Source organism: Lathamus discolor, chromosome 1 (assembly GCF_037157495.1).
Source record: "Lathamus discolor isolate bLatDis1 chromosome 1, bLatDis1.hap1, whole genome shotgun sequence".
In the NCBI taxonomy this organism is placed as follows: domain Eukaryota; kingdom Metazoa; phylum Chordata; class Aves; order Psittaciformes; family Psittacidae; genus Lathamus; species Lathamus discolor.
Window position 1 is genome coordinate 91,275,436 of NC_088884.1, and position 13,326 is coordinate 91,288,761.

The 13,326-nt window shown below is 43.3% G+C and overlaps 1 protein-coding gene across 1 annotated transcript in view; it reads left to right on the forward strand.

The window, feature by feature from the left end:
- The window catches only part of ALPK1 (alpha kinase 1), a 50,277-nt gene extending 37,247 nt beyond the window's left edge, over nt 1-13,030 (forward strand). The window contains 17 exon segments of the mRNA XM_065686049.1: nt 262-348; nt 776-852; nt 1,065-1,068; nt 2,510-2,601; nt 2,701-2,805; nt 3,250-3,659; nt 3,661-3,852; nt 3,854-4,159; nt 4,161-4,881; nt 7,036-7,043; nt 8,384-8,757; nt 9,538-9,691; nt 10,744-10,870; nt 10,872-10,907; nt 11,722-11,908; nt 12,360-12,389; nt 12,392-13,030. Coding sequence (XP_065542121.1) covers nt 262-348; nt 776-852; nt 1,065-1,068; nt 2,510-2,601; nt 2,701-2,805; nt 3,250-3,659; nt 3,661-3,852; nt 3,854-4,159; nt 4,161-4,881; nt 7,036-7,043; nt 8,384-8,757; nt 9,538-9,691; nt 10,744-10,870; nt 10,872-10,907; nt 11,722-11,908; nt 12,360-12,389; nt 12,392-12,555 — 3,074 coding nt within the window. The 3' untranslated portion in view covers nt 12,556-13,030.
- Nucleotides 13,031-13,326: the final 296 nt, after the last annotated feature.

Sequence of the window (13,326 nt, forward strand, 5' to 3'; positions counted from 1 at the left end):
GAAGAGAGGTACCTTTCACTTTTTAGGTTGTTTTTATTCTCTATATAGTTGTCACTCAAGCTACATACCCATAGAGCTCTCAATTTATATTCCTGAATGTACTGTCACTTTTTGATATATCTGAATGTAAGTCCTGGCTCAAACCAGCTCAGTTCATTGGGCAAAATCCTGGCAATTTACTGGGATTTAGGTTAGCCTCAGAGGCTTGAAATTACAGCAACATTTTTAATTCTCTGCTGAGTTTTCCCATTCTTTCTTCAGGTACGTGGCAATATGCTAAGGAAAGTGACAGGATTCATGTGCAGTCAGTCTGCTTACAAATCAGAAGCCAGATTTTGCAAAAGCTTGGTAAGGCTTTTTTCTATAAACATCTGCTTAAGGTTTTCCTCATTTATTTTTTTTTTTTTTTAATTTGCAGTCCCAAAGTCACTCTTCCTTCCCAAAGGCATGCAATAGTTTATCAGAGCTACAGCACAGCTATTTCTTCTCTCAAGACAAGAAAATTCCTAGTTTTCAGCTTATCTGGCTTGGTAGTCGACCTTTCATCTGCCATGACTGTTGAGCTGAAGTCTTTTATGAGCATAAAATGTGTGTTTATGCATAGCCAAAAGCTAAAGGCTACTGATAAATGTTCAGTGTCACCAAAGCAAAAAATGTTGTGGTATGCTTTTACACTGTTTTGAGGGCTCCTGGCTCCAGGAGATGTAAAAAATAAATATTGAAAGGCATCTGTAGTGGTAATCTCCTTAGCAACTATTTTTCTGATTGATTTCAGGGATGTGGTATGAGGCAGCAGAGTTGATTTGGGCTTCAGTTGTGGGATATTTCAGACTTCCTCAACCAGATAAAAAGGTAGTATTTCCTTTTCACTCTGGATATCCTTGCCAATCTAATAATCATTCCATATTAGCTTTTGTTCACTTCAGAAAAGTCCTTTAGCAATAATGTTTCAGTTAGGCACCTCAGACAAAGTTAATATTCAGGACAAATACTCTGTCTGAAGTCTGTATTACACATTGTTTCCGCATGCATACACAGATTTACAGACACCTTTTTTCCTGCAGGGGAGTAAAAGTAATAGTTTTCGTTAAGCAGAATCATCTGAAGTGAACCATTGCTGAGGGTGTCACAGGTGCCTCTGGCAAGGACAGACTAGCCATAGATTTTATTTATTTATTTATTTATTAGGACTAAGGTTATTTTTTTTTTCCTGGTAACCAAGCATGTCTGCTTGCTGAGCTGCACTACACTATCTCTTGTGGGTGATGGCCGTTCACCAACACTGCAGTATCTAACCTTGCAACAGCTATCATACCTGTCTTGAGCACCTTTTTGAGGCTTGGCCATGCTAATCTTCTCACTGTAGATGAACCAACAGTCACACCTTGCATCCGTGGCTAAGCAGGAATGTGAACCTAAGCCTAACAAGTCCTAGGGTGATGCTTGAAGAAGTTTTGTAATTGTACCCCAGCACAAGATATTTCACAAAACCAGACCTCATCACTTCTCCTCTGCCATACCTTAAAGCTTAACCTCAACCTCAGAACATTTTTAAGGGAGCAAAGATGCATAGGGAATTTTGCAGAAAGCATACACTTAATGATTAAGGCATTCTTAACTCTTTAGCTATGCAGACCCTTAGCTACCATGTACAGATCATATCAGAGAGTGAATCAGCAAGTTCATAAATCTGTATGTTACATGTTTATACCTTATTTTTTAATGGGTCCTGTAGAACCAATTACAAATTACCAACAAACCCCACCCTGATTATATCAACACCAAGACCTTTGCCTTTCTTCCAACTCTGTTTATTTGGGTTTTCTTAACCAGTACAGTAAGCTAGGAAAATGTGTTAAAAAAGACGCTTTCTTTCTTAGGCTATGTGTGATGAGCATTTATTACTTCTACCGTCTCTCCAGACATCTTCACCCTGGATTTTTTAGAAAGAGTAAGGTCACCCGGCAAGTTCTTAAACATAATTTTTGATTTCTGTGGTCTTTTCTGAAAAACAGTGGTAAAACAGTCCTTTTTTTTTTTTCCAGACATGATTGGTCAAGGGCTTAATGCAGCTTTTGGTGACATCAGAAGATTAAGCACCTTAGGAAAATGCAATGCTAAGGAAAACACAATGCTATTTTAGGTGAAACCTAGAGCTAGTGGTAATAAGGATACCTGCAACTCATGGATCTGAAAGATCTGCTATGACCAGATAGAGAGCAAAGACCAAATAAAAAGTTCACCAAGCTCATTAAAAATGTTTCCAAGAGTTTCCAGTATCTACCAGGCTACACTTTCTGCAAGCTGAAATGAAGAAAACTCTGTCAAGATGACATCTCTGAATTTCTTAGCAGTGCTTCTCTTTTGATCTGGCTTGTTAGGTTTGTTTTTGGTTTGTTTTTTTTTTTTTTCCTGGGATGTTCTACCCAGAACCTACTTTGTTGTGAGTAGTAAAATCAGAATACAGGGGGAGAAACACTATGATAACTTTCCTTTTTTTTTCATGGAGTTGCTACTTCCTTGGGTATTACTGCAGACATCTCTGCTTCTGTGAATGAGAAGGATTATGTACGTTTTAAAACCAAAGCCGACATGGACCTGGTAAGATTTGGTTTAGTATTCGTGTTTTCTTTTCTTTGAAAGGAGAGCCTTTAAGGTGAGGTTTTCCCTCTTGGGTTGTTTTTTTTTCTATTTCACTAGAGCCTTCTCCAGAAGTTCAGTCATCGCTTACTATCAGCTGCCGAGGCCTGCAAATTAGCAGCAGCCTACAGCCAGTACACCCCTCTGTTTGTCCTCTCTGCTGTGGTAAGTATTAGTCTTCATTCTGAAAGTGTTCTTTGTATCAGAAAAGAGTCCAGGCTGTTCAATTTGGCTCAAATTCAGCTTTCAAACATTGCATCATACAGGGTATTCTGTCCTTGTAGTGGGTATGATGCTGTGTTGTGGGTATGATTCATTTGCTCTGGACTCCAATCAGAAGCTAAGCAGACAGGTGGAAAGCAGTATCTGGCCACAAGGTGAGAATGGGCTTTCAAGCCCATCTGGAAATACTGATTCTCCTATAACGACAGCTGTATTACAGAGGAAAAAGAGCAAGATTATTTCCTCCAGGAAACAGAGCAGCAGACAGGCAGAGCTGATGCTTGCTTCAAATCATATAAGAGAAAGAAGTATTTTTTTCCTCCCTTTATTTATATGTGGCAGAGGTCCAGGTTTTTAATTCCTTCATTCCTCTTTCATTCCCTTGAGAACATCCGTGGAGTGTGTTTGCTGTCCTATAGTCACTCCAAGGACTGTCCCCTAGAAAAGAGAAAGTTCTACTTGTCTGAAGCCAAAGAATCCTTCGAGATTGGCCTCCTCACCAAGAATGACAAGAGCACTGTCACCAGCAAGCAGGAGCTCCATCGTTTTATTAAAGCTGCTTTCTGCCTCACAACTGTGCATTGATGGCTCTATGGGGAGAGTGAGAAAATCCATGAAGTGAGTCAACTGTGCAGAGAAGCCATGGAAAAACTGCATTTATACAGCATTTCATTTACAGAAGAGGAAGAAAAAGGGATTCTTGCCAAAGAGATCACGTGTATGATCACATCCGTGAAGAAGCACCTGCAAGTGGAAAGCTTCCCTAATTCTGATGCTAGGTCTTACGTTCCAGACAGTTCCAGGCACAGTGGAAAAACCTATCCTGCAAGAGGAAGCAAATTTCAAGAAAATCCTCACCACACATTCTCAACATCATCTGTCAGTGTGTCAAATGTTTAAGAATACCTGCAGGATTCATAAAAGCACCCCAGAACAAACCCAAGCAGGAGCTTGTATCACAACCTTAAGAACAGAGACCAAAACCATTGACCATGTGTACTACTGAAGAAATAGTGTACCAGAGAAAAGGCACTACAGAAATGCTGAATTCACCAACAGTAGGAAGTAGCTCAGAAAGACTCTGTGGCCAGAAAAATGAACACATTGATTCTGATGTGATGAAAATTTCCTTTGATGAAGAAACTGGGCCATTAGAAATAGAAATAAATGGTGAAAACAGTGTTTTCAGCAGACAGCAAAACAGGAGTCAGACCACTACTTTAGAGAGCTCTTGGTGCAAGCTGTCAAAATCAAGTTGCTCTTCCAGCTCGGAGGAACTAAACTGCAACTGCAGCAAAGTCTCCCAAGGAAGGGCAGCAGCAGGAAAAGGGCTCAGCAGAGGAGCGGTGCTGCAGAACAGAATCAGATGAGCATAGTCAAGCTGCATGCTTGAACTTGATGCCTCCCAGAGCCTGGCATTCTTTCCCTCCAGAGGCTCTACGTAGCCATGGAGGATCTCCTCAGCCTTCCCTGGAGGTAGATACAACTCTAGTTGGGAGGCTGGTAAAGAAGGTGTCTCTTTGCGGAGAAGAGCTGTGGGAGGGAAGACACCATGGAAAGAGTTCTTCAGAACAGAAAGGCAGGGAGGTGAACAACGTGGTTCCTTCCCTTTCCATCCCTGACTCTGCTCCTACCAAGAGGCAGGAGGAGGAGTCTTTCACGTGGGTGCAGCTGGGCTGCAAGCCGAAGGACAGCAGCACCCCCCTGTCCCAGCCCAGGAAACATTTTGTGCGGGTCCACCCAGGAGGAGAAGCTGAAGATAGCACAGAGAGTCCCTGATTTGATGCACATCCCCCCACAAACGAGGGTGCATCTGTACTACCAACAAGCATTGAGATAAGAAGGGCCAGTGACCTCTCTGTGTGTGACTGGCTGAGGAAATCTGCGCTGGTGGGAAATGGACCTCTCAAAGTGCCTGAAGTTGACACCCAAGCAGAAACAATAGATGATACTGAATTTGATTTCATCAGTATTGGAGATTCAGTGAACAGTTATCCTATGGCATTTGTTCCAAAGCATGTCACAGAATCACAGAATCACAGAATCACAGAATCCCAAGGGTTGGAAGGGACCTCAAAAGATCATCTAGTCCAACCCCCCTGCAAGAGCAGGGTAACCTACAGTACATCACACAGGAACTTGTCCAGGCGGGCCTTGAATATCTCCAGTGTAGGAGACTCCACAACCCCCCTGGGCAACCTGTTCCAGTACTCTGTCACTCTTACAGTAAAGAAGTTCTTCCTGATGTTAACGTGGAACCTCCTATGTTCCAGTTTACACCCATTGCCCCTTGTCCTATCACTGGATATCACTGAAAAAAGCCTAGCTCCATCATCCTGACACCTACCCTTTACATATTTGTAAACATTGATGAGGTCACCCCTCAGTCTCCTCTTTTGCAAGCTAAAGAGACCCAGCTCCCTCAGCCTCTCCTCATAAGGGAGATGTTCCACTCCCTTAATCATCTTTGTGGCTCTGCGCTGGACTCCTTCAAGCAATTCCCTGTCCTTCTTGAACAGAGGGGCCCAGAACTGGACGCAATATTCCAGATGCGGCCTCACCAAGGCTGAGTAGAGGGGGAGGAGAACCTCTCTTGACCTACTAACCACTCCCTTTCTAATGCACCCTAAGATGCCATTTGCCTTCTTGGCCACAAGAGCACATTGCTGGCTCATGGTCATCCTCCTATCCACCAGGACCCCCAGGTCCCTTTCCCCTTCGCTACTTTCCAGCAGGTCAACCCCCAACCTGTACTGGTACATGGGGTTGTTCTTCCCCAGATGCAAGACTCTACACTTGCCCTTGTTAAATTTCATCAAGTTTCTCCCCGCCCAACTCTCCAGCCTGTCCAGGTCTCGCTGAATGGCAGCACAGTCCTCTGGTGTGTCAGCCACTCCTCCCAGTTTTGTGTCATCAGCAAACTTGCTGAGGGTGCACTCAGTTCCCTCATCCAGGTCATTGATGAAAATATTAAACAGCACCGGTCCCAGCACCGACCCCTGAGGAACTCCACTAGTCACAGACCTCCAGCTAGATTCTGCGCCATTGACCACAACTCTCTGCCTTCTTCCTTTCAACCAGTTCTCGATCCACCTCACTACTTGATCGTCAAGCCCACACTTCCTTAGCTTATCTATGAGGATGCTGTGGGAGACAGTATCAAATGCCTTACTGAAATCAAGAAAAACTACATCTACCGCTCTACCATCATCCCTCCACCTAGTCACTTCCTCATAGAAGGCTATAAGGTTGGTCATACATGACTTCCCCCTCATAAAACCATGTTGGCTGTTCTTAATGACCCCCTCATCCTTGATATGCCTAGTGATAGAGTCAAGAATAAGTTGTTCCATCATCTTTCCAGGGATGGAGGTAAGGCTGACCGGTCTATAATTACCCGGGTCCTCCTTCTTGCCCTTCTTATAGATTGGTGTGACCTTTGCCATCCGCCAATCCTCAGGCACCTCGCCCGTTTCCCACGACTTACCAAAGATGATGGAGAGTGGCCTAGCAATGACCTCCGCCAGCTCCCTCAGCACCCGTGGGTGCATTCCATCCGGACCCATCGATTTACAGATGTCCAGTTTGCATAGCTGATCCCTAACCCAATCCTCATCTACCAAAGCAAACTCCTCCTTTGTCCTGACTCCTTCTGGGGCTATAGAAATCCGGGGCCCTCGGGGAGAGTCTGCAGGAGTAAAGACAGAGGCAAAGAAGGCATTCAGCACCTCTGCCTTCTTTATATCCTCTGTCTCCAGGGTACCCACTTCGTTCAGCAGTGGGCCTATATTGCCTCTTGTTTTAGTTTTATTTGCTATGTATTTGAAGAAGCCCTTTCTATTGTCTTTAACCCGACTAGCAAGATTGAGTTCCAAGGAGGCCTTAGCTGTCCTAATTGCCTCCCTACATCCTCTAACAACTGTCCTATATTCCTCCCAAGCGGCCAGCCCCTCCTTCCATAATCCATAGATTCTCCTTTTCCACTTGAGTTTGCCCAGCAGCTCCTTGTTTAACCACGCCGGTCTCCTAGATCCCTTACTTGACTTCCTACTCATTGGGACGCTCCGATCCTGAGCTTGGAAGAAGCGGTCCTTGAATGCTAACCAACTATCTTGAGCCCCTTTACCGCCTAGTACACTTTCCCATGAGACTTCCCTTAGCAGTTGACTGAAGAGGCCAAAGTTGGCCCTTCGGAAATCCAGAACTGTGGCTTTGCTAGGTATTCTATTCCTCCCACACAGGATCCTAAACTCCACCATCTCATGGTCACTGCAGCCAAGGCTGCCATTGACCGTCACCACTTCGACCAAACCCTCCTTGTTGGCGAGTACTAAATCTAGCAGCGCTGCTCCCCTAGTTGGTACGTCCACCATTTGCATTAAGAAATTATCATCAATGCACTCGAGGAACCTCCTAGACTGTGAATGACTGGCTGTGTGAGTCTTCCAGCAAATATCGGGGTAATTAAAGTCCCCCACGACGACTAAGGCATGTAGTCGCGAGGCTACTTCCAGTTGCCTGTAGAAAGCCTCATCAACTCCTTTGTCCTGATCAGGAGGTCTGTAATAGACCCCCACAACTGTATCACCCGTGCCAGTCAGCCCCTTGATTCGTACCCACAGACATTCCACTTGCTCCTCATCCGACCCCGGACAGAACTCAATACATTCTAGTTGCTCTCTCACGTAAAGAGCAACTCCACCACCTCGCTTTGCTGACCTATCTTTCCTGAAAAGGACATAGCCATCCATGACCACATTCCAGTCATGTGAACTGTCCCACCATGTCTCTGTAATTGCCACTAGATCATAACCTTTAGCCCGCACACAGACTTCTAACTCCTCCTGTTTATTCCCCATGCTGCGTGCATTGGTGTACAGGCATTTCAGGGAGCCAGTCCTAGTACCCTTTTTCCCCTGCGGGACAGGGTCTAAAAAGCTATCCTTTCCCACAAGTGAAACAAGAGATTGATAGTCCTCCTTAGCCCGCCATCCTTCAATCCCTAGCATGTTCCTCTTGGGCTTGTCCCCAACAGGCCCAGCCAAATCCCCTCCCCCCTTCCTAACTAGTTTAAAGCCCTGTCAATAAGCCCTGCTAACTCCTGCCCCAAAACCCTTTTTCTTCTCTGGGACTGGTGTATCCCGCCTGTCACCAGCAAACCAGGTGTCCCATACAGCAGCCCGTGACTGAAAAACCCAAACCCCTGCCTTTGGCACCAGTCACGTAGCCATACATTAACCTGCAGAGTCTTCTTATATATCCCTTCACCCTCGCTTGCAACAGGTATGGAGGCAAACACCACTTGCGCTCCAGACCCTTTAACCAGCCGTCCCAGGGCCCTGTAGTCTCTCTTCATTGCCCTTATGTTCCTCGTAATAATTTCATCACTGCCAACCTGAAAAACCAGCAGTGGGTAGTAGTCAGACGGCTGCACCAGTTCAGAGAGTTTCTTTTTAACATCTCTAATCCGAGCCCCAGGCAGGCAGCAGACCTCCCTGTGGGGTGGATCCGGTCTGTCAAGTCCCTGTGTGCTGACAGCTTTGCCCTCGAGGGGAAAGATATCCATAACTGAGCACTTTTACTGTGCCACTACTGAAAAAGATGAAGGAAAATCTCAGAACACGGTTAGCAGCAAAAGGCAATCCAGTTCATTCATGAGTTCACGGTACAAACCAGCACAGATGCCCAAGAGTTCCCCTAGAGGTCCACTTCCAAACCCAAGAGGAAGTGGTTTTGTCTTCATGCCTGGGAGAATTAAGGAAGAAATCCATGATGCTCAGTTTCTGACAGATGATGATTACATGCAGCTTCTGGCAGGGGCAGAACATAATTGGCTTGTCCAGAGATTGATGCCTACTGGAATTTTTAAGTCTAAACAGCTTCGTAAAGCATACAGTAAGTTTCTGCACAGTGACAGGCATTTACTCGCAGCAACAGGCACTCCCATAGAGAACAATCTCAACTTGGGCTTTTCAACACAATGTTTTAGTCATCATTATTAAGACTTTTTTTTCGTTGTTTTTGTTTTACAAGCTTTTGTATAAGAATTTTAGCAATGGCAAAATACTCCCTTGAACTGTTTTCCTCCTATTCCTCTTACCCATTTGCACATCAGTCACAGCTTCATGGAAATGGGCTCCATCTCCATCCCCACACAGTCCCTCCTGCTTCAATCCCTTCATGCAAGACCCTGCTTGAACTCACTGTGCCAGTTAATCAAGCCCTTTCCACCCTATTATTTGAGTCTCTGGTTTTGTCACCTATTTAGATTCCACATTTTATTCCTGCAAACTGTGTATTGAAGACAATGATTGTTAAATTAACCATAAATAACAGCCATACCTTAATATCCAGGCCCTTGCTCAATATACTAAGAAATACGGAAGCTAGGAGCAAGGCTAAGCTGCCTCATTGAGCTCATTGAGTAAAATCCACTCAGGTCTTGTCCCATATTGCATGTCTCAAGCCTGTTGAGCAGTTTTTTTTTGTTCTTACTGTAAAATATCCAACTCTGCACCTAGATACCTTTTAGCATATATGTTATAGCCCTGTACTTTGTTTTCAGAGAAGTCTGGATATCTTATCTCCTGGGTGCTGGTTATTTCACCCCTCAGCACAAGCTTAGAGCAGTCCTTTGAAATTGTCCATTCTACTTGTGGTGTTTTCCTTTTGTAGCTGCTCTTCTTTTAAAATACTCAAAGAAATCAGGCCTCTGGACAGGCCAAGAAATGGCTGTATTCACTGGGGACTACCTGAAGGTGGCAAAGGAAGGCAAACAGAGAAGTGCATTTTGGATACACTTTCTGCACCAGGAAGAAAGCCTGGGAAGGTACTGAAAAAAAACCAATTTCTGAAACTAAATGTTTATCAATGCTACTTTGGTGTAAACATGCAGGAAAACCATCTGGTAAGACGAGTCTTATATCTGTGATTCAGCTAGTCCCCTGCCTTGTTAGACATTAGCTTTTATCACATATTTTAAGAAGACAGTACAAGTTTTTAGTTGGACAACTACAGAAATCATAGCCACAGTGGGAAAAGATTGTTTCTTCAGTCTTTCTCAACCTAGTTTACATTTGGTTAGATTTTGACTGATCTTCTGTAGTGAGAATGTTTTATGGCTTTCCCGAATCTCCTGATCCTTTTGGCAATCTTTCTCATCACTCCACGTATCTCCCTACTTTTTAAATTCTGGGAAGACTAAGCTACTTTACTGTCATCTTCTAACAGCCATGTTAGTGTTCATTTGCACGTTACAAAGGCCTGACTTTAGCTTTGCCTGTACTGAGATAATCTTATAGGAGCTTGTATCTTGCTTCCTTTTTATTTGACTTCTAGCTTTGCATTCGATAATTAGCAGTATATATAGCTTTCTATCTTTATATATATTTTTATATACGTGTATCACACAATATCTAGGGGCAGAAGGGTGTTTCGGTTGCTTTTCTTTAACAGCAGGTTTATGCAGTGGATGCATCTGCTCTAAAAGCAGGATTAGAATCACCTAATTCATAAAGGTGTCTGCATGAGGAGAGCTCTGCTAATTGTAGATTTTTGATTGGTTTTATAAGTAGCTTATAAATTATTATGGATTAAGAACAGTATTTTAAGTACCTCTGAGTCAGGCTTCAGAGTCAAGCAGAGTTGACTTTAGACCGTTGGGTTGGATTGACCAGCACAGCATTTTATGACTATAAAAATTATAAAAGAAAAACCCCACAGCTTAAATCACTCACATTTTAAATACTTTACCAACTTTGGCTTTGCTTCTGAAGAGCCAAGCTCTGCTTTGGAGTGGTGTTTCATTATCATAAGCAATGTTTCCAAAGTGCAATCTGCTGCAAATCTGGCTACAACAACCACTTTTCCCTTGTTGTTTAGGTATGTTGGGAAAGAATATATGGAAGAAAAGGGGCTTTCTCATCATTTCAGTGATGTGGAACGGCAAATGACTGCCCAGTACTATGTGACAGAATTCAACAAAAGACTGTATGAGCAAAAAGTCGTTAACCCAAATATTTTACATCCCATCTGCAGTACTCTTGGTAAGAGCTATCTTCTAAGCAATACAAAGGAATCAATGGGAAGAGTGTCTTCAGTCAATTTTGATTTTAAAACAGTAGCAGTTAGGCAACCTCTAGATAACATGCTATTTTAGCCAGTAGCTGCATTTGCTCATTTCAGGACAGAAGACACCTTCCTGCAGAGCTACAAGTTCATGGGTGCACTGGCAGAAAAGATGCCTTGTACAAGCCAGAAACTCACTTGTAAATGAAGCTCAGGAGTTACCGAGCCTTTTATATCATCTAACACTATATGAACATCTATTTTCAGGGGTAGTTAGGAAATCTGAACAGCAAAGTGACCCATCTTGAGCACCACAAAAAGTGTCTTAAACCTCACTAGAACCCAACATGCGAGGTTCTTGCAGACAAGTTGATTTGCTGAATTTCAGGAACACAGGACTGGAAAGTTTCTCTTTGTGATTCATCACATCCAGTGCCCAGATATCACAGGCAACAACACTGCACAGTCCCTTTTTATACTCATTAAGTCCTACCTTAAAAGCAGCCACAGGACGTTGTGTTTTGTGTTTTAGCCTTTGTCACTTCCACTAAGAAATCATTCCAGAGCTGCTCTCTTGATGTCTGGAAACTCTCTGCTATTTTCTAATCTAAAATTAGTCAATTTATATTTATTTTCTTTCTCACAACTTCCTTGAGGCCTAGATTTAAGGAAGAAGCAGCTATAGCATCCCCTCATCACCTCTGTTCTCTTGAAAACAAGACTTCAGTTAGAGGAGCTTTAGCATCCTTGTTTTCACATCTCTGTTCACAGTCATAATCCCTCTTTTTTCAGATACTGGAAGATAGAACTATAAAAGGATGTGTGAGTGTGGAGCCCTATATCCTTGGGGAGTTTGTGAAGCTGTCCAGCAACACAAAGGTAGTAAAGAATGAGTACAAAGCCACAGAGTATGGTCTGGCCTATGGCCATTTCACCAATGAGTTCTCCAATAGAACAGACATCGTTGTGGATCTGCAAGGTTTGTGTTACAGTGAACTTCATTTCTTGTGAAGACTTAATTTCTCATTTTGCAAAGTGTGCTATATAAAGCTGTATGTGTATATATATATGCTATTTATACTGTGGCTAAATGATGTAAAGTGAGGGAGGTATCTGCAAGTATGTTTTTGCCTTGCTCTTGTTCTCCACTGCATTGCAGCAAGAGCAGGTAAGCTGCATGAAGTCTCCTTGAGCTCTTTGCCCGAGAGCCAAGGATAAAACCTTTCAGGCTCAACCTTTAGTACACAGGTATCTTTGGGACATTCATTTTATTAAATATTCATAGGGATAGGCTTTTGCTGACATATGGCAAACTGGGAATCACTGAAGTGACATTAACAGAGTGTGGGCCATGCCAAAGCAGACAGACCTGAGTGCAGTAATACAAAGGCTGTGGTGTTCAATACCAAAATATAACCTTTCTTTCACAGGCTGAATTACAGGTGACAGGAAAGGCCTCATTTCCTCACAGATCCCCAGATTCATTCCCTCAATAGCAAAGATGTTTCACGCTCCAACTATGGGAAGAAAGGGATATATTACTTCTTTAATAATCAACACGTGGAGTGCAATGAGATCTGTCACTGCCTTTCTTTAACAAGACCCTCAGTAGAGCTGCCAATGTAGAGTCGCATAAGACAGTCACACAAAGGATGACCCCTAAGCTGGGCAGTATTTTATCCCACATGGCTTTGGGAGCATATTGTCTTTGAAAACGGAGTCACTGAGACATTGCTTGCATGAGTTTGCCAAGTTCTGGTCTTTGCATCCAGGCCGGCAACACCATGGTACCATCCTGTGCACCATCTGAACCTCATGTTGTTGTAGCTTGTAAGAATTAACAAAAGAACGCACAAAGAGGAAGAAAACAACTTTCCAAATTCAGCTAGAGATGTACTACAAGACTATAAGATCCTGATCCACTCAGACCTAGGAAGGGCAACGGGCGCCATCTGCTCTTTGGAAATAGAATATGAAACAGAGAGATACAGAAGCAGCGAGCTGTCTTTCAACCTTCTTTAAAGATTGTATAAATGCTCTGGGGAACAAATGGCGATGTATTGGTTTGCTTAAAAAGAATAAAGTTTCTTTCAGAGGTGTGTATGCCTGTGTACATATGTGAACACAGAACACCTAAGCATTTGGGAGTACAGTTTTAGCTGGAACAGCCAAGAAAGCTCTGCTACCCCTGATTTTTAACACCAGGACTGAACAGCCCATGGCATGCATGCTGGCCACATGCTTCAGCAGTGCCTGCCTAAGTTAGAGGCAGCTGCAGCCTTTTACTTTTTATGAAACAACCTTTTGTGGTTTATTTTTTAATTCTTTTGTTGTTTGGTGTGTTTTAGATTTTTTTAAAATAAAGCTTGCAATTGATTCAGCTGACTTCCTTGGACA